We start from the raw sequence: 21,818 nt of genomic DNA on the forward strand, positions 1-21,818 counted from the left end.
GTTCTTATTCTTTGATCATGAAAGTTCATCATCATCCTTAATGATGGAAGGAAGATCACTCAGGTGTTAATTGACATTCTTGCTAGAGGCCAGCATAAATTAAATTGGTGCCAAGTCTATGTATCCTAGAGATATATATATAAAATCTGCAGGCCCCCTGCAAAGATAGACTGCTGCGGCTGTATCATTTTTGCCCTGCAGCTTTTTGGGGGTTCTTTTCTCCTCCTTCACTCATACATAAAATTGCTTTTGAATTAAAAGTGCAGCTTTTCTGGGGAAAAAAAATCCTGAGAGATATTGGTAGTCAGATGTCAGGAGGGATTTAAATAATTATTAACTAAAAACTTAGGAAATTCTATAAGTAATTAATATTAATGAAATATCTGCTCCCCCCAATTAATCATGGCAAGAGGAGAGAACTTAAGAAGTCAGAGAGGCACATACAACATGCTCAAAAATACCTGTTGACTGGAGGAAAAAAAATGTTGTAACAGTGTGTGGTGACAGATGTTAACTAGACTTTTTGTGGTGATCATTTTGCAATATACACAAATATGGAATCATTACGTTGTACACCTGAAACTAATGTAATGTTATACATCAATTATACCACAATAAAAAATTTTTAAAGCAAAAGAAAATACTTGTTGACTTGAATTGCAAGGTTCTAGCTTGACATGCCCCTCTAACCAGAAGAAGAAAACAGCAGTAAGTAAAGGGGGTACATGACTCTGATGTTAAGATATATTATTAAGAAGCAATGGTAGCCACCCTTGTTCTTCTCAGTTTGCTTTGCATGGAACACTCATCCCTTTTAAAAGAGAAGGGGAGCAGAGGCAGTGAGCAAATATATATATTATACACATACACATAGCCCTTGCTTGAAACAAAATCAGTGTCTTTTACGTGGTAGCAGCTACCTTCTAAAATATTGTTTTATGGTTTTATTAACACAAATACAACATGCACACGAGCTGTCTATTCATTTTCTTCACTGAGCAGCCTGGCATTGGGATTGGTGACGCTGATGGCCAACTGGGCTGCTCTTTCCACCATGGCTCTGCAGTTCTTGGAGGAGACATTGTGAGCAATCTCTGCACAATAAGATTTGTTGCACATCAGCCACACTTTAAGCTCCTTGACGTTGTGGACCAGGAACTTCTGGAACCCACTGGGCAGCATGCGCTCTGTTTTCTTGTTGCTTCTGTAACGGATGTTGGGCATCAAGATCTGGCCCTTGAATCTTCTGTGCACCCTACTGTCAATGCCTCTGGGTTGCTGTCAGTTGACATATTGGTCTAACTGGTGCTGGATGAACTTCTCGGTCCTCTTTTTAACAATCTTGAGCTTCACAAGGGTTCTGAGGGTGGCTATGACACCGAATAGGAGATGGCTGCCACCTCTGCAGGCAGCGGCAAGGAAAAGCACAGTTACCATTTTTTAAAGAACCAACTAGGTGCCAGGCACTGAACTAAACACTTGATATGCCATTGATCCTCAGAACAACCCTACAAGGTGGGAATTATTGGTCTCGTGTATAAAATGAGAAAAATGAGACTCCGAGAGATGAGTGAGTGTCTTTGCCTAAGGTCACGGAACTAAGAAATGACAGAGCTGGGATTTCAACTCACATGTGTCTGACTTTGAAGCCCACTATATTATACTGCAATTCCCACAGTTAGTCTCACACCATCCCCTCTCCAGGTAGAAGCAGATTTTAATAACTCTATTTTATACACAGGGACATTAAGGCATGGGACAGAGAAGTATTATACTAGAATCTAAAATATTTTCCCTTCCACATAATCCAGGCTTCAAAGGGAGGAAATGAAATTAGAGAATTACCCTTCTTCACTGGGCTTCTCCTATAGAAAAATCTCCACCCAGGGATATCAGTCTTACTGACTTATGACCCTCCAGGAAGTGGGATGCAAGATGATCCAACTAGCAGTGGCAACATCATGTTGTGGCAGAGGTGAAAGTGGAACACAGACCTGAGCTGCACCTATTAAAAAACAGTAGTAGGCAGGCAGCAATCTGTGTTTTAACCCTGTCTCCATATACTTTACTTGTTTTTAACAAACTAATTCCACCTTGTATCGATGTCACCGTTATTTTGAAGCTGTGTAAAGTGCTTTACAGAAATTATGAGGCTTTGAAATACTTTTGAGCCTAGAATTTTAAAGTGCTTCCCCGATATTCTATGATGGGAAATATGCTTATTTACAAATGGATAAATAAAAAGTGAGAGGTTAAAGGATTTACCTCAAATCACAAAGGCACAGCTAGGAATAGAATCAGCCTCTTAAATCTCAATTCTGGGGCCAAATGACTTGACTGGTGCGTTTTTAATCTCTTAAGAATTGCAGAACATTTTGAGAATTCTGACCTCAGGAAGTCCCCAATTATTTACATAATGAATCATCATTATAAGCATCTAAAGCATTTTTCAGCTTTTTTTTTTTTTTTAAAACAACCATTACGACCACCTTAAAACCTTATCTCATCTTAAGCCTGTGGATTTGGTTGGCTTTAACGAAGGTAATTAATCCTGAAATGAAGGCAGGTGGCTCCCATTATCCCACTTTGTTTAGAATAATCTAGATTATATATGGGCTCAAGAGGGCTGCTTTGAAAACCTTGTACTAACTAGCCTGCATGAATTAGGGATTGCTTTTGGAGTCAGGAGCCTTGGGCTTGAATCCTGACTCCAATCCTTAGTAGTCAAGTGTCCTTTAGCCTTAGTTTTCTGATCTGCACAATGGGGATAAAACCAATATCACACACAGTGTTGGGGTGAGAATCCAAGGACATAGGACATGGGAAATGTGGAAGCATTTTAGAAAACTGTGGAGTATAATACAAAAATCAAGTGGTAGTCTAGAAAGACCACTACTTTTTATGGCTATAACATGAGTGATTGGGAAAGGTCTCTGAAAGCTCAGTCTGAAATTTTAGTATTATAAGCATACAGAGAAAGTTGATTAGGAATAGTGTTCCTTACATGCACAACAAGGCCTTCCAAAGGCATGCCAAACATGCATATATAGTAGCAAAACAGACTAGAAGATGCTCTTAAATACCAACGATTGAATATAGATGCTGCTTACTATAGAAACAGACCCTGTATGAAATTCATGGGGGAATCATTTCCCTTCTCAGATCAGGGTAGTTCTGAACATCGGGCAGGAGCCTATACTCTCATGTTAGAGAAAGACAGTATGTAAAAGTGGGTAGTCCAGAAATGAAACAAAAGCATCCTGGACCTTCGGATGCCACCAAGAAAGAATCCAGACAGCATTTGAGAAAAGGGTGAGTTGCAGAGTAGAAAGAAAATTAGAAATTATTAATCTCCCATGCTTCTCTCTTAATGATTTCCCTTCCTCCTTACCCACCTTCCCCCAAATCAGTTGGTTTTCTCCCAGTTCTGCATTTCTGTCTGCATCTCTGAAGCTCCACTTCCTCTGGCCTCCAAAAACACTGGTGTTTTCTCACCTCAGTTCCTTTGCTTACACTGTTTTCTTGCCCAGAATTACCTTCTTATCACTCTTCCTGGTACTTCCCCCCAGATAAGAAAAATTCTGGAATATACTTTAACTCATCTCTGAACCCAAGTCTACCCCATTCTGCCAGGCTCCAATCACTTCTTATCTCCTTTGAACTCAGAGTTTCTCTTGTATTAAAATGAATATCATTTTCTCCTTGGGATTGCAATTATTTGTATACTTGGTCTTATTTCCTTTGCTTGGCTATAATTTCCTTCAGGTAAATTACAGTTATCAGCACAGTGCATGATACAGAATAGGTATTCAATAAATGATTTTAGATGAATGAATGATTATCATCACTTGCAATAATCAGGCCACCATCATCTCTCACCTGGATTTTTACAACAGCCTAATCTCCCTGCCTCCTATCTTGTTCTCCAATCTATCCTTCTTACTGTCGCAATATATATCTTAGAAAAATTTCTTTCATTATGTTACTCTCCTATTCAAGAACCTTAAATAATGTCCTGCTGTACAGAATAGAATCCAAATCCCTCTGCCTTTCTCTAAAAGCTCTTTGATATCAATTGAATAGAGTCCCTGATGCTTCCAAGTCTGTGTATGTTGCTCCCACATCTAAATTCAATTGATGTCACCTCCATCAGGAAGCCTTCTCAAACTAATCCATTCTTTATTGCTCCTCTTTTATAATTCTATAGCATTATTCTCTGTACTACACATGCTGAAATATAATATCTTTCTTTGTATTGTTATGTACCTGTCTCCAGTATACATGTTTTGTTTCCCAAATAAGATTGTAAACTTCATATCTACCTTTGCTTTTTCCACACCAACTAGCAAAGAGTTGGGGACCTACTAGGACTTCAGCTCACGCTTTCAAACATTTATCAATTTCTTCTCTGATTATCTCTTCTCAGAGTCTGGCCTTCCATGTGTTTCCTCCACTGTCTGGAGCCATTTTAAGTGGCTTATTATTTACCTCATTCCCAAAAGACAGTTTACCTGGTAAGTATAGTTTTCTTTAAGAAAGTCCTCATCTCCCCTCAACATATTCAGAGCAAATCTTATAATACCTTAAGATGTCTTAGTCTACTGTCTTTGGAGATCTTTTAGTATCACTATACATATAAGACTGCTTTGTGGTTCTTGTTATTTCAAGTTATTAAGTGCATACTATGTGCAAAGAGCTTTAAAATAGAATCTTTGATGTAGAGGACAATATATTCTTCTTATTATATTAACATAAGAGAAATGTTCTCATGCTTCTCCTTAATAACTAGGTAACTATTAACCTTTCTTAATGGTTTTCCCAAGCACAGTATATTCCAAGGCTTACAAATAAAGACTTGGGTAATGAGAGAAGAGCTACTTGCATTCAGTCTGAGGACAACACATTAACAATATTCCTTCTCCTTTCAAGACCAGTCAGAGGATTTTCACCAACAAAGAGAAAATAGCCAAAGGAGAGGATAGAGAAGTTATTGAAAAAAATTATTCAGGATCAACATTTTAAAAAGAAAATGTTCCTTTAAAAAAAGTACACATTCTCTTGTTTCTCCCTTCTCTTCCGATACTTCAATTTCTACATCAGTATTTTTTCTCTGCCTATTTTCCCAAACAGAATTTATCCATATTTGTTTCTCTTCCATTATCTGATTCTATTAATTTTGTTTCATTGTTTTCAATTAGGGGCAGGGCAACAGTCCTCTAACCCTTAAGTTCTTGCTTTTCTATAATCACTGTCTTGAGCACAAGCCTCGCCAATACCTCAAACTCAAATTCTTCAAAACTGAACTCATAATCTTCCTCTAGCTACTACCTAAGCCTGCTCTTGTCCCTGTCTTCTCTATAATTCGAACAACTCCAGACTCATAAGTTCAGAGTTGTCTTCTACTCATCTCTCCCCCATCATCTACACCCAATCAGTTACAAACCAAATCCTGTTAGCATCTCTTCTATTTCTTCCCATACTGATTGCCTTAGGGCCTCAACATCTCTTGCCTAGACTTATGTCCCATCCTCTAGAGTCTTCCTATCTAACCCATCCTATATATTGATAGAGTTTTGTTAAATCTAAACCTAGTCATGTTACTCTCAATCAAAAATCTTCCACAATACTCCACTGTTTATGGAATAGAACACATATTCCTTCACCTGGCATTCAAATTCCTCTGCATTTTAGCTCCCACCTAGCTTCTGCAGCCTTTCCTCCTGATGTACCAAAAGTTCTTACCATATGAAGTCTTTGTGGGATTATCAGAGCATTGTCCTTTCCACCTCTTCCATGCTTATGCTTAGGATATTCCCTCTGCCTTTTGTCTCCTTTTTCATGTTAGCCTATCAAAGTCCTACTTAATCTTCAGACACAGTTCAGATCTAACCTCCTTCAAACAACCTTCCAAGATGGAGTGGCTTCCTTTATCTACTTAGCACAGTTCTTTGTCACTAGTAAGCCCTTAGAAAGGTTTTGTTGAATTGAACTCACATAAGAGCATGTAAACTTTGGGGAACTCATGGCCTGTAGGAGTAAGACATGCTGAAAATAGATTAAATAGGAAAACTGGGCAAGAGGTTGGTACCAAAGCAAGCAGCCAGAGCCTCCTCCTTTATATGCTTTAATGTCCAGCTAAATCTGTGTGTGTGTGTGTGTGTGTGTGTATACCTACCTACCAGGCTGTTCAGCTATTGGAGTATATATACTTGGATATGTTCCTGGGAGTAAATGTACCAGTGTGCATCTGTGGATATATGCCTGGCTATGCCTGTGGCCCTGTAAATTCCTTTTTCAAACCATTGTTGCAGGTTTCTGTTTTAAAATGATGCTCAGGTTAATTGTATTATGGAATAAGATAGGTACTTTTGGAAATCAGTTCTGGGCATATGGTTTATAAGCTTCTAGGGAGTTGCTAAGGGGGGCATCATATTTAAATGCAAGGAATTAGTAGCAGGATCAGCCCAAAGCACACCATTGGGCACATCAGGAAAAGGCACCATTTACTAAAGGTTATTTTACTTCCATTTGTCAGGAAATTGTCATAATATACCAATTTCGTTAGCGCAAGGCACTTGACTGCCATCTGCAGGAACATTGCGAGAAGAAATATATATATCTATGATGGCTTACTTTGTGAAAGGTGTCCCCTTAGACATGGCAGCCTTGTAGAGTGTACAAACTGTACAACTTTATGTGGTGATCTTTCCCAGTTGCTATTCTAGAAAAGATAAAAGTTGTTTATCCTATTTAAGGGAAAAGTTGTTCCTTCTGATTGGAAACAAGACAGCTGTTAAGAGTTTCCTGTGTCTAAGTAGAGACTCCATGTTCTCTTTCCCGATCAAACCGTCTTCAAGATCTGTGTGCTGATCTGATCAGAGGCATTGGTAAAACAAGTTAAAGCTTTTCCTGTAATTAGTAGATAGCTATTTTGGATAAAATTTTGACTGCCAAAATTTTATAAAGTAGTTCAAGCTGCAATTTATTGAGTGGCAGACAGCATGTTGGGCCCTAAGGGCCTTACTTATCCTTATAGCCTTAATGGGATACACAAACTGATAATCTCAGTATATATGGCAATTGAGAGGCAGAAGTTTGTGTAGGGTGCTATGGGAGCCCAGAGGAAGGGCACCTAGCCCAGATGGGATACCAGTGAAGACTTGCTGGAGGAGACTGCTGAGCTGAGCTGAGTCAGCAGCACATTATTGGCTTCACTTAAGAGACACAAAAGCTAAGCCACGGAAAGATTAAGCAATTTACCTCATATTGCACAGCTATGTAGAGTGGAATTATGACTGGAAGCATTGTGAAATAACTCTCAATCTAAGAAAGAGTACAAACTATTGAACCCCTGGTTATACAGTACTATTTGGATTTTTTTGAGGAATTTTATTGGAAATACTATTTTATTTGAGAAAGTCCCGTACTTACATGCCTCACAGACACATGCATTATGATATTAGAAAAATGTAGGCACACCGAAATAACCTGAGCCTCAGCCTTCTAGGACAGTGAATTAACACCTATACCACAATGCTGGCAACCTTTAGTTCCTCATTTTGTGGTTGCTGCAGCTTGCTACAGGAAGATATATCGCATAAAAATGAGGCATCAGCTCAACTTCCTTGGACACCAACTTTAAGAGGCCTGAGTCATTCAAATCATTCCCCAAAGTCCTTCAAGCACCAAAGGCAGCAAACAGAAGTACCGCTAATTAAATGTGTAATTGGGGTTTATTATAACTAGCATATATTAGTTTAAAGTCTCCTTCACCACTGCATTGAATTGGTTTGTCTTGTTTTTATTTGAGCTTAATTGTCCTGTTTCGTATGTGTTTAATTTTGTAGGATACTTCATATCCTTCTTGGATGCAGGCAGAGTGCAAATTTTAAACAAATAATAACAATAGATTAAATTTATGTAGAATTGGCTCTTTTATGTGCTGCATGTACAATTTATAGTACACCAGGGCCCCTCACAAAACCAATGTGTACGGTACACTTATGCCCATTTTATAGGACTTGGAACAATTTTGCTAGTTTGCATTATTACAGAAGCCTACAGCTATACATTAGCTTTTAACTACATATGTTTAGCTATACCTATCATTTACTTGGTATAGCGTCCTTGGTCAAGAACACAATCCCCCATAAGAAAAACTTTCCTATAAGCGAAGGCAGTGTACGTTATGACAACCCACTTTATGAGGCCTGTTGTAACACATTCCTGGGGTGGGGGGGGGGGAGGAACTCTCCAGAATGGCTATGTTTCCAGGAGACTATTAGGAATTTCTGGAATATTTTAGGCCAAATTTTAAACTCTGACTTGCTTCTTTTTCCTATTCAATGTGTTTCTACATCACCAGCACCCTTGCTAAGCAGCCAGGAATAAACAGAGTGCAAACTCGCTTTCCTCTTAGCTTCAAATAATTAGAAATGTACGTCAGTTACAAACCCATTTTAGCATAGAAAAGGACTAATGAAATACTTCTTGTATTTATATTAAATATTAGGCTTTCATTTAAGATTTCATTGAGAAAATATTAAAAAGCTTCTACTGTTAAAAAGATTTTAAACATATTAGGTCAGCTGATCCCCAAAGGCCATTTTCGGGACATTCCACGGGTCTACAACACTGAAGATAAAAGATTTCACTGGATTGCCATCAACTTCTTACTTTTGCTGTAGAAAACTCTGTGATATGAGATAGAGAAAAATACCATAGAGAAAGCGGACCAGCCACTTACAAAAGTGCAAAGAAGGCCCAAAACAATAGAAAAAAGACACTAGATACAATCACTCTTTTCTTCCACTTTTAGCTTTAGTAGTTTAATTTGGAATTTGGCATACAAAGAAATTGAAAGTTTTTAATTATATGCCCCATCAACCAATCCTCTGCTTCAGCCATGTTATTTTACTAATCAACAACCCTCCAGTGGTTGTATGTCATCATTTGGATGATATACACAATTTTGTCAGTTGCCTTCAAAGTTTCAATAGGACTTTGCCTGTCCACCTTATTTTCCACATTATTTCAATCTGTACTCTAGATTCTATTAGAGTGGCCATTTTTTTTTTTTCTAACTCCATATACTATACAAAAGCCTCACTCTTTGGTCTGTAGGCCTTGGTCTCACCTGCCCAATTCAGGGATAACCTCACTTCTACCTGATAATGTCACTGTTTAATAATTCTGATTTTCTCTGGGTTTGAGGAGAATATATTGGGAACAATATATCCCACTTACCTCAAACAACTTTATATTTTTTCCCTTAAATTTCTTATATCGAAGTGAATTTGCTATCAGGCAGTCCCTCATATCTGAATCTAATCCACCTCTGAAAACTTGTTGGATAGTGAATTTTGGATAGTGGGAAAATTTCTTCCATTATTCTACATTGGAAAAGTAATAATGCATTCCCATTTCATCTTAAAAACCCCAACCAATTTCCTCAAATATCAGTAAAATACTCTAAAATGCCCATGTAACAATCCTCCAAATATGTATCATATTGTAAAGCATTTTATATACCAATTACATAATTATTGAACACTTAATGAGCTAATTAGCAGATATGTTTATGTGTCGTTCACAATGATGCCTTATTATACTGGATACACAATAAACCAAAAAAAAAAAAAACCCAAACAAACAAACAAACAAACAAAGCAAGCTTTCAAGTTGCCTGGGAATGTCTATGTTTGTTTTTCCACCATTAGAGATGAGGTGAAGAACTCAAAAAATTTAGTGCTGATGAGGGATGATAGAAAGGCAAAGTAAGGCTTTTCCAGGCATTTCTAGAAAGACAATTCACTAGTGAAAAGCGATATACTAAGAAAACCATGAAATGAGCCACCAAATGGGTGCTTTGATTCCACGTGAAGCCAAAAAAAAAAAAAAAAAAACAAACACCCAACCAACCAAACAAACAAAAAACATCCTGGAGCCCTAGTCACCAAGTTGAGTAAATTAAAGCAAAAGAGACCAGGACAATGCCAAAATTATCATTTTAATTAATTAGTCTTAACAGTCAAGCAGAGTAAGGTGAGGGTGTGAGAAAGGGACAGCAATATCCAAATTCTGAGTAAGAGAAAAGTTATGTTCTACTCAAGCCTGGCAGGAGGGAAACTGTCACAGTAAGTATTAATTGAGGTTAGTGAGAAGGGCACAAATTTGTTAATTTTCTGAAATCAGTAATCTTGTTCTGTAGCCTCATTTACTTTTTGCTGTTTATGCTTAGCTGTTTTAATAAAGCTACATCACATTTTTCTTTTATACTGCAAGGGACATGCGCAGTGATGTGAATAAACCATGAAACAATATATTCAAGGAACATAATAAATGACACTTACTGAGGGAAAATTAACAATCAAGGTAAGCAGGGACTACGGTTAGAGGTGGGGTTCAGAGGATCGTGCTGTGATGCTGGAGCCAGCTTCACAGAGTGAAGAGTGAAGTGAGAGTGGGGGACTCAGTTGAAAGAGCCCGGGTTAATAAAAAACTTTCCTGGTTTCAAGTGTCTCTACTCATAGCCAAGGAGATTAACAATTTTGGTTTTGCTCAGCAGGTACCTTTCATTTCCTGTCTCAAGCTGCAAAATCCCAGAAGAGAACAGGTAGAGACATTCGCTGCAGGAGAAGGCAAATGAATGAACATCCAGGATTCTGGAAGTTCTTAGCTGAGCCCTGCAAGCAGTGCTTCCATCCCCCTCCTACTCCTGGGGGCAGAGGCAGGCTCCTTCCCCGTACCCACTGCCTCTTGTTTTAGAATTCTGCGAAGCTCTGGGTTGGAGCATCACGTTTACCTCTCAGAATCCCCCAGTAACATGTGCCTTGTCCTGTGCTAGGAGGAAAACAAGGGGGTGGGAGTCGCCGTCCTCAGGGTCTGAAATCTCTTTTACAATCTCTTTAAAGAAAAAGGCTTAAACAGCAAATGCCTGTAACGCTTTGGAAGATGAAAATCTCCAAGTGCTACAGATAAGGAAGAAGACTCTGATCTTAATACCACATTACACTTGCCTTTTAAATTACTAATTCAACCTTGGTTGGATTGTATACAGTTTATTAACTCTCTCAATTTTCTACCACATTTGGTTAATGAAAGCTGAATGAATATTCTATCTCCTTATAATTGCTGATAATGTCCTCAAACAAAAGTATTTCCCTTCTGGGTAGGAGGAACCTTAATGAGCATGGCTGGTAACTGTGTGTTAAAGAGACAAAACCAATAGTACATTTTTGCATATGGCTAAAAGTGACCCAACAGAGTCTTAGAAATTTAAATTTAGATTTTTCTTTTGGGAATTTAACAGTGGGAAAAGGGTGAATTTTGCTCCGGGTCTCCTGCTTCAAGTCCAAATCACAAAAGCTAGCTGGACAAATGAAATCTGGATGTCTAAGAAAGTGCACTTAGTAAACGTGAGATCAAACTGCCAATTGTATATACGACAATGTATATTCTCATTGCTTTACATTGCAAATACATCTCTGAACAGTTAGGTTTCCAGCATAGGTTCATCAATCAGATCACACAGGCAGTCATTTGACTAGATGAACTTTAAGCTAAAAATTAACAATTGTTTCCTAAATACGATGTAGAAAAATGCACATGATTTGATAATTAAGTGGGGGAGGTAACAGGTAGGGGGGAGCCTGAGACACAACTGTACATTCCTTTAAAGTCTTAACTACTGTAGATTATAAGTGTATATAAGCATCTTTTCTGAGAAAATAAATGGAAAAAAACCAACAAAATATTCATTATCTCTTGATACTCAATCTTGAGTGATGGGGTGCTACGTAATTTTTATTTACTTTTTGGAAGCAGTTTTGATTTCCCACTTTCTCTGAAATTAAGATACATATCCTTTATTTTATTACATTAAATTTTTATTTAAGAAAAGGTATGCTGAGAGAACTATTTAAGTGATTGCCTCAGCAAAGCATCTAGTAAAACAAATCATCTGTTTTGGTAATTGGGTGTCTCATTTACCAGTTTGTTTTAAGGAAGTCTCGTCTCTGTGATTTTGCCCACCATGGACTCTTCAGTGCTAAGCACATAGGATATACACAGGTACTCAATTTAATTTTTAAATAAGTAAATGAATTAAAAACTTTGGAAAACATTAATTGAGTCTTAGTCTCTGCTTATAAATCTGACTTGCAAATTTTATGTATTTGTGAAAATCAAGCCCTTTATAACTCTAGAGAACAGACATTTAAGTGAGCACATGATTAGACAACCACCTTGAGAAACCTATTACTGAATTGGCTAAGGGTCCTTCTCTGCTAGGTAGGTGTGTGTCTAATTTGGAAGTTAATAGAGCGTCATTGCTTTAGAGTTTATCATCAACTTTTGAGTTTCTATAGTGCTAGAGGGGAATATGAGGCAGCTAATCCCCCAAATCATTTCTGTTTGGTTTAGAAATGCGGCATATGATTTTTCCCCAGAAGGTTTGCTTTCCTAATTTTGTTTTCTATGGGCAGGGTTTGCCTTTCCGGAGTGCACAGCCTGACTGACTGATGGGGAAGGTAACCAGAAATGGGCTGGAGTTGGGGCAGAGGGAAATCAGCCTGGGATTAAACATTTACTACCCTTCAGCCTCAGGTTCTGAATTTAAGGTTCATTGGCATGGTTCTAGAAAGATATTACCTTTTCTTTGTATTACACTTCCTAGGAAGTCTTTAGTATGGGGTAGGTGTAGAGAGCTTAAAAGACAGGCTTTCCTCTCCCCTCCTTTTTTTTTTTTTTTTTAAATCGCTTTAGGGGAATAAAATTTAAAGATGTTGGTGAGATTCTGGCCAACTTGCCTTAGGTTAGGAGAATTTCTTTCCCTCTTACCATTTTTTTCTGGTTTTGTTTTCCTCGTGGATGTGGATAAAGTAGATTGATTTTAGTGAAACTGAAGGCATCTCTTATGATGGAAGGACTTTTCTTTTAAAAAAATGTCTGGGGAGAAAGATCTCTTGCTTTTGGTGGGGTTGTGGGAGCATATCTCCTTAGGTTTGGAGGATTTCCATTTAGAAAAAAATTAAGTTTTGTGGGGCAAAACTATAAGGGCCACTGGTTTTAGTGAGATTGGGGGCCCTCCTGATGGGGTGGGGGTATTTCCTTTCTTTCATTTTCTTTAAAATAAATAATTAACTTGGAAGAAATAAGATTGAGAGCATCTTTCTGTAAAAGAATTTCTTTTTCCTTTATTTCATCAAAAAAATACTTGAAAGCTGGAAGATAAATAAAGCCTCTGGGTTTGGGTGAGATTGGGTGCATCTCCCCTTGAAGAAGCCTTAGGAAGAGATTTTGGGGGGGATTTTTTTCTCCTTTTTGTGGGAGGTAGAGTAGGTTGAACATCAGGAATAATATGCATTATCATCAATAAAGTATTGGTGCACTTTCCCTGAGAAGAATGTCTTTCTTTTAAAAATTGTCCCTTAGTTTATTTTCTTCTGCCTTTCATTCCCTCCTTCCCTTCCTCTCTACCCACTTCCTTTCCTCCCCCTCTCTCCCTCCCCTTCCAATTCCTTTCCCTCACCCCTTTGCTCTCTCCCTTCTTTTTTTTTTTGTTTGGAGAAAGATGTTCAGGGACTTTGGTGAGTTTGGGGCATCTTCATTCCCTAAAAAGGAGGTTTCTCTTTGAAAATATACTTTTCATTGTTTCCCTTCTTTCTCCCTAATCCTAAATGTATTTTCTTGTTTTGAGAATGAAGGGGCTCTGTTGAGGTTGGGGACATCTTGGTTTTGTTTCTGTTTCTCTCTCTATTTATGCTTCCAATTTTTAAATTTCCTATATTAAGAATCAAGCTTTGGGTTTTGAATAAATTCAGATCATCTCCCACTAGAAGGATTTCCTTTTATTTTTTCTTCTTTAAAGAATTTACATTTGTTTTTGCTGTATCTTGACAGAAAAGTTCATGTGTCTGTGAGGCCGGAGCACTTCTCTTTAAGAGGATTTTGTTTTCATTTCATTGATATTATCCCTTCCACCAACACACATGCCTTTCCATTATTGATTTTCTTTTAAACCTTAAAAAAATGTATTTTGAGAATAAGGTTCATGTGCTTTGGTGAGGATGGGGCATCTCCCCTTGGCAGGGGAGGGATTTATTTCTTTTGTTTCTCTTTTTCTCCTTTTCTGGGAATTAAAAATTCAGGATGTTTGGTAAGATCAGGGACCCTGTCCTTTAACATTTCTTTCTTTTTGTTAAAACATTTGTGTGTTTCTGGGATGGAAAGATTGGTAAGTTTCATGGACTTTGATGATTTTGAAAGTATCTGCCTGTACAAAGACTTCCTTTTTGTTTGTTTTTCCCAAAGAGAAAAAATTGGGGGGTGAATAAAAGTTATTTTCCTTGGTGAGGTTAAGAGGCTCTTAAGAGGATCTCTCTGTCTTTTGGTTCCTTTTTAAAAATTTCTTTTTTCCTTATGCATTCATTTATTCCTTTGTTTATTTTTGGGAAGAGAGTAGGTTCATTATCTTGCAGTTGGAGGAGTGATCTCTTTCTTTTACTTATTTTTAAAAATTCGGATATTATTCATATACCACAAAATTCACCATTTTCATGTGTACAAAGTCAGTGGTTTTTAGCATGTTCGCAGGGTTGTGCAACCATCACCACTATCTAGTTTCAGAACATTTTTATCATCTTTCAAAGAAATCCTTTACCCTTTAGCCATCACCCACACTTCCCCCATCCTCTTCCCCCAAGCCCCAGGCTACCACTAATCTACTTTCAGTCTCTAAGGATTTGCCTATTCTGGACATTTCATGTAATTGGAAGAAATAACGTTAGGGAGATTTGGTGAGACTCCCCTTTGAGAGATTTATTTTTGCCCCCATAATTTTTGTAAGAGATTGGGCATGAGCAGTGGGGTGCAAATAAAGTTGATAAATTTCATGAATTTTTTAAGGTTAGAAATACTGTTTACCTTGAGGTGATTTTTCTCTTTTCCTCTTTAATTTTTCTCTTGGGGACATAAGTTCCATGGGTTTTGATGAGGGTGAGGAACATCTCCCTTTAGAATTTCTTTCCTTTTTTCTTAAAATAATTTTAAGGGGAGGCATAAGTTTCCTTATCTGGGGTCACTGTTCCTTTCTTTTTTTTAATTTGTAAATTTGTTTTTCTATTTTGAGAATAAGGTTTATTTGCTTTGGTGAGGGTGGGGCATCTCCCTTTAGGAATGGATGCTTTCTTTTTTTAATTCTTAAAACTATTTTTTTCCACTGAGGGAATTACAGTCAGCAGTCTTTGGAAAGGTTGGGCACCCTATCCCTAGCAGAATTTCTATTTATTTTCTTTCCAAAAAAAGGTCTTCTTTGGGAGTAATAGGTTCAGGGTCTTGCGCCTCTGCCTTGTATCCTTCCTTCTCAGACTCCTGTTCTAGGATGGCCCCCGCTGGGAGCATCAGACTAGGAACAGCAATTGCTGCTTTGAAAAAAATCCAGGCTGAGGGAATGTCAGCTTAAAGATTGTTCTTAAACAAATGAGGATCCTGTGTGTCACAGAAAGCCCTATGTTCGATTTTTTTTTTTAAATCCACATTAGATAAATTAATAGTTATATCCTATTAGGTGTGAAGTTTTATTTTTGCCTTCTCCCACCCTGCTGCCTTTGTCAGGGGAATGAGAGTTAATAACGCAAAGGAAAGCATTCTGCAAACTGTAAAGCGCCATACTAGCAGAAGGGATTATATAATCCTTATTATAATATCCCTGACTGGTTTCCTGGTCTCTATGGATTTTCCCCTTTTCCTTGGAACCACTTCGGACAATGGATCAGCCTTTCATTTTGGGCTGCAGATGTGCAGAAGCCCCAGTCAGAGATTTTAATATATACGTAAGAATTGTATTCTCAGAAAAGAAAGATGACTGACCAAATATCTCATTATCTTTTCTAGAACAAACTGCTGCAAATGCTCAGGATCTCTCAGAATATACCAAACAAATCAGATGGTTTCATCAAAACCTGGCAAGGAGGGGGGAAAGAATCCAAGAGGAAAGAAAGTAATTTTATCCTGAACTTCAACAGGTTAAACATTTGATTCTACAATCCCAAAACTGTTTATAGTCACCACAGATATTCTGTTCACTTAGGAAAAAAATTTATTACCCCTGAAACCAACAACATCATCATTAGTCTGCTGCTGCTGGGACTGCAGGGGATAAGGACACTTTCCAAACCATTTTTTCATTGTTGGTAATTTGCTTCTTAATTATGGTTCTAACATTCATTCTGAAAAGGGAAAGATGGACTGCATTTCCTTAAGGGCTATATAGTCCAGGGCATTTAAATAAGCATTTACTTCTCACTCTGAAATCAATGAGAATGCATTTTTATTCATTCACAGCAGCAGTCTCTACGTCGTCCTCATTGCTGGAAATGGAACTGATAGGTTTCAAGCTTCAGTGGATGTTTACTGAGCAAAAACAGGGAGGGCTGAATTGTACTAGGCACTGAGAGGGAGAGACAGTATCTACCTGTCTCTTCTTTCTTGAGAAGCTCAGAAATAAGTGAAACGATAAAGTATTCGGGCAAGAATGACCAGATACCATATAAACAAATGCTTGCTGCTTTGCAAGAAAGTGTGTGCAAAAAATACCAGAAAACTTCTTTGTTATGGTTTGGGGTGTAATGGTCAATGGCAATTGATCTCTTATCACACACCCCCATCCCAGAAATAAAGGCCACAGAAGTGTATTTCTTTTCAGATTTTTCATCAATCACCTGTATGGTGTGATTATAATTTTGTAGCTAGTCAAACCCAACTAATAAAAACACAAACTATCTTTCTTCAACCATAGATGAGGGGAGGGAAACAAATATAGTATACTTCATGTAAGCCCCACTCCCCCCAAGCAAGTCATAGCATTGTTAAAGAACCAATTCACACATCCTTACTTACACTTGCTGCCACCAGGTGGGAGACCATGGCTCATTTTCTGGAAATCAAAACATTTTAGAAAGGAAGGAAATAGACAAGTTTGGTTCACAAGACTGTGTTATCCTGGTATCTGTTTGGAAAGACAATATGAGCTCCCTTTTCTCAGTCTCTACTCTCATGACTGGCATCGATTTGCAAGCAACAGGTTCAGAAACCTGAAAAGAGAGCAGACTACACACTGGAAGATGTTGATTTTTTTTTTTCCACTGCAAAACCAGTCAGCAAAAATTATCTGGGAGAAACCTGCAGTCACATTCAAACACTTCGTTTTACTCATTTCATCCTTTGACTTATCAGGCTAGTTTCATGCTTCTGGTACTGACTGTGCCTTGCGACGGAGGATTTCATTGTATGATAAGGATCGTTGAGATTGTGTGTATGTGTGTGTGTGTGTGTGTGTGTTTCCCCAAGTTTGCCTCAAGGAGGCAGTGTCTGAGAACAACACCTCCCCAGCTAAGATGGCAACCTGTTTGCCTTGAATGTTAAGATGCCAAGTCAGCTGGCTGTGGGTGCTGTTTGCCTGAGGAGTCTGCAGCAGAGAACGGTCCTATCACTGAAGATCAGATGTTCCCAACGACACCAGAGAGCAATTGCAAAGCAACACCTAGGGTGTTGAAGAGGGGTTTGGCTCCCAGCAACGTGAGCATTTACCCAGATCCTTTGCATCCTTCGAAATCATCTAGAGCCACTGATGGGTTCATCTGCATGGCCTTCTTAGTGGATGGTCAGGATCCTTAAACCAATTCTAAAAGATAAATGGCTGAACAAATGACTAACTTTACCAAGGGCAAAGTCAAACCTTGGGGGGTCCTGGTCCCCTGCCAGGGCTGACAAATGCCTATGGATCAGCTGGCCAGCACATCTGAGAGGGCACTCTGTAGAGGAAGCTAACCTGATTACCCTTACCTTGATCCTCCTCATCTGTCTGGCAATAGACATTTTCCTGTCAAGCTTGTGGGACATGCTTTCCCACTGTCACAGTTCTCATCTCCGGAGCTCCTGGCCTCCAGTCAGTCTTCCAGGGACCAAAGAGGCCATATATTTGCCGGACATCCTGGTAATTAAGTCCCCAGGTGTCAGTTTCTGAGCCATGTTCCCAAAATCTCACTTAAGAAGGCCATAGCTCAGGTGGTCCCTGCTGGTCTCCCTCCCACCGGCTTCATTACAAACTCTTCCAAAAAGACCAGAGCACACAGCGTCTAGCTGCACAGCCCTTTCCTGAGATCACTGCAGGGAAGGGCTGCTGCAGGGAGGGGGAGATCCACCCCCTGGTGAGAGCCCGGTTGTTGGAAAACAACAACAACTTGTCTCAGTCTCCTACAGTCCTATTTTATTTATTTTTAAACCTCTGCACTTTTTTCCCCCGTGAAACTTTTTGCGTTAGGCTTCTTCTTATTCAGTCGTTTATCATTGCAGTTATTTTGCAAACTCAAGCCTCCCTACTCATAACTCAGGAAGCAACCAGCGCTTCCATTTCCATTTCGCGATGCCAAGTTCTGCCCCCTTCCCCTACATTCTACAAGTGTGCGGTCCGCAGCAGAAGGATTCCAGAGCCCTGTCCCTACGCCCTGCTAGGCAGCAGGATGGACGGGTATTGGTGTGGTGTGTTGTTTGTTTGCTTCTGTGTTTTGTTTCGTGTTTTGTTTTGTTTTTTTTTTTTTTTCCTGCAGGGGAAGCTAAATCAAGGTGTATCTATGCATTATCATTGTATTCACAGTCTCGTGGAACGAAGTTTATAGGGGAAAAGGATGAGTAGGGGGAGTACAGAGAAAGCAAGAAAGACAGACTCCCGCTGAAGCGCCAGTGGGATTTCAGGGGGTCCAAGGCAAACACAGAAAACCTCCCTCCTCCCCCCTCCCTCCTCCCCCCTCCCCTCTCCCCCGGGCGGGTGCGCGAGGATCCTCCACGCGTCTTCTCCAGGCAAAGCGCAACGCTTAGGAAGGCATCTCTGAAGACTGGAAGAGATGAGGATTCCCATTCACACGCTCTCAAATACCAACTCCTATTTTGGTGTCTCTAAACCGGGACTCCTGTACCATTCCAAGTAGCCCCGGTGCGGGATGCCAGTCTCCCGCTCGTAACGCGGCCCATCATCATATCACAGTGTTTGCACCTACCTGCCGGGAAATCCTGCAGACCCATGGAATGGTGGCTTCGACACACGCATGCTCTCCCCCTCCTCCCCAGCGAACCCTGCCCTTCCCCTGCAGTGCGCGTGGGCGCCGCCCAGCCCCTCATCCCCACCCGGAGTACCAGCTCCCAGCAGCCGACAGAGGCGCCGCGCCGGGCACCTCCTTGGAGAGCCGCCAGTTGCGTCCCCGCTGATGACCCCCTCCCCAGTGTCAGGGAGGGGGCCAAGCTGACGGCTGCGGCTCCGCAGCTTGGGCCTCTGCGGCAGTGACCGCGGCTAAGAGGTGTGTCCCACCCACCCCCATCCCCACCACTCAGTCCCATCCCCGTGTACCCAGGGCCAGCCCCAAATACTTCTCTAGGTCTCTTGCGCTCCCCGGGGACGTCTTCCTCCTCTTTTTCAAGATATAAGCGCTCACTGCACTGCCACTTCTCCCCATGGGGAAGACTGCTCCGACTCCCAACCCGTGCAGTCACCCTGTTTCTAGCCCCAACAGCCCACTCTCGCTTCCACATGTTGCTTCCCGCCTCCCAACCATTTCCCACTCCCCCGGGCTCCTCCAGCCCCGCATCTCTCCGCGCATCTTTGCCAGTCGGTGGCAGCCACATGGGATGCTTAGGATACCTAGAGTCCCAGGAGCTCGATAGCCATCCGGCCTCGTTTTGCTTCTTTCCCCCCGCACGCCCCAGTGGGTCTTTTTCTTACCTTTATACTGGAGAACAGCAGTGGTGTTCGGGGCGATGATGAGGTCTTTAGACCCCTCTCGGGAGCGACCACCGGACACTGCAGTAGACGTGGTGCTGGGCTCGGCTCCGTACGGGACTTTGGAGCCGGCTCAGGGCAGGACTCTATGGCTGGTTCTGGGGCTGGTTCTGGGGCCGGCTCGGGGGCCGGTTCTGTGGCTGGTACTGGGGTCGGCTCAGAGGCCGGTTCTGTGGCTGGTTCTGGGGCTGGTTCTGGGGCTGGTTCCGGAGCCGGCTCGGGGGCCGGTTCCGTGGCTGGTTCTGAGACCGGTTCTTTGTCGAGTTCTGTGGCTGGTTCTGGAGCCGGCTCTGGGGCCGGTTCTGTACCTGGTTCTGCGACCGTTTCTGTGTCTTCAGTGGCTGGTTCTGGGGTCGCCCTCGGACAGGGTTCTGGAGCGAACCGCGGTGCCGGTTCTGGCGAAGGCGCGTGGAGCAGCGCAGGAGCCCGCGGCGGCGGCGGCGGCGGCGGCGGCGGCGGCGGCGGCCACGGCGGCGGCGGCTCCGGAGACTCCGCGGGCTGCTCTCCATCCTGAGGCGGGGCAGTGCCCTGGGCCGCGGCAGCTCCGCGGTCCATGGCCGCACACCGCCTCAGGTCTGGGCAGCTCGCGCCCCTGAGCTTGGAGGGCTAAAGTAGCCTCGGGCGCCCCGCCCACTCCTGTTCGACGACCCCTTGCAGGGTGCCAAACTTTCCCCCGCCCCGCTCCATGGCTGGCTCCGCTCTGAGGTCTAACCCAGGGGCGCTCGGCGTCTCCCAGCGCTGGAACACGCCCCTCGGTGAGCGCACACCTCTTCGTAAGCAGCCACGGGCCCGATGGGCGGGAAGCAGAGGGGCTTGCGAACGCGGACTGGACAGAGCGCTTGATGACCTCCTAGCGACGTGCGGGAAGGGGGGGGGGGGGGAAAAAAGGGGGGGGGGGGGGGGGGCGGGGGGGGGGGGGACTGTTGGAGCCCAGCCGTTTAACCCTTTGGTGACGTGAATGCAAAAAAAAAAAAAAAAAAAAAAAAAAAAAAGCCAGAGGAGAACTTGAGGGTCTTTGCAACCCCCAACCACTCAGCTGTGAGCTGCGGCTCCTAACAGCTTGCATCCTGTGTCTGCTCTCTCACCTCAGCAGCAGGTGAGCCTAGCCTCGGACCAACCTCCTGCCCCCCCATCTCCAAGCCTCTGTGGGCAAGTAATCCTCTTTTCTAACCCGGGGAAAGAAATTAAGCGGCACGGGGTCGGGGTAGGTGTGCGCGCGCGCGCGCGCCTGTGCGTGCGTGTGTGTGTGTGTGTGTGTGTGTTCAGTCCTTTGGATTGAGGTACAATTTGCCCCCCGCCTCAGTTTTTGCATTTTTGAGTTTCGCCAGATCTGAGGGGTTTGCCGTTGGGTACTGGGCTTGGGGTGCTTTGGGGAAGGTGTGTAATGAGAAAGGGCTGGAGCCCTGGCTTTCCGCAGCCTGCAGATGTAGCCCCGAGAGCAAGGCAAGAGTTCCCCGGGAAGCGGCGGCTAGGCTGCGCGCTCCGGAGAGAAGGCTGCCCTGGTCTCCGCGGCGATTCGGGAGTCTGCCTGGCTCGCCCTGGCCATGGGAGACTGCCTTTTGCTCTTAGCTGGACTTCCCAGGCATCAACGGGACTTTTTACTGAACTTGTTAATGTGTGTGTGTGTGTGTGTGTGTGTATCTTGGGCTGGGGGAAATTCACTGCATCACCCACACCTTTTTCACCTCCTGATACCTCAATAGCACTCTGACGTTAGGGATGGAAGATTCTCTTGAGAAGAGTACAGCCGGTCCCTGCCGCAGCACCCTTCCCACCTCATCGGGAGACTTTAGAAGATCTCTCGACTGTTAGTCACGTACACATATATACAAACCATCATCTCAGTCAGACCTAGACTTCAGACGCCAATATACTGCAAAATTGCAATTAAAAATTGAGAAGACCACCCGTTAAGCCACTGCTGTGTGGGGGATGGGGAAAGTATCTATAAACCTAATTTGAAATATGACAAGTGAATTTATCTCTG

At 41.9% G+C, this 21,818-nt stretch overlaps 1 protein-coding gene across 1 annotated transcript in view; it reads right to left on the reverse strand.

Moving 5' to 3' along the window:
- DGKK (diacylglycerol kinase kappa) overlaps nucleotides 1-20,386 on the reverse strand; it is a 146,855-nt gene extending 126,469 nt beyond the window's left edge. The window contains exon 1 of the mRNA XM_035004821.1: nucleotides 19,775-20,386. Within this exon, the coding sequence (XP_034860712.1) occupies nucleotides 19,775-20,386 (612 nt within the window). The remainder of the gene's footprint in view (nucleotides 1-19,774) is intronic.
- Between the last annotated feature and the right edge of the window lie 1,432 nt (nucleotides 20,387-21,818).

This window comes from Mirounga leonina, unplaced genomic scaffold (assembly GCF_011800145.1).
Source record: "Mirounga leonina isolate KUSES-001 unplaced genomic scaffold, KU_Mleo_1.0 Mir_101609, whole genome shotgun sequence".
NCBI classification, from domain to species: domain Eukaryota; kingdom Metazoa; phylum Chordata; class Mammalia; order Carnivora; family Phocidae; genus Mirounga; species Mirounga leonina.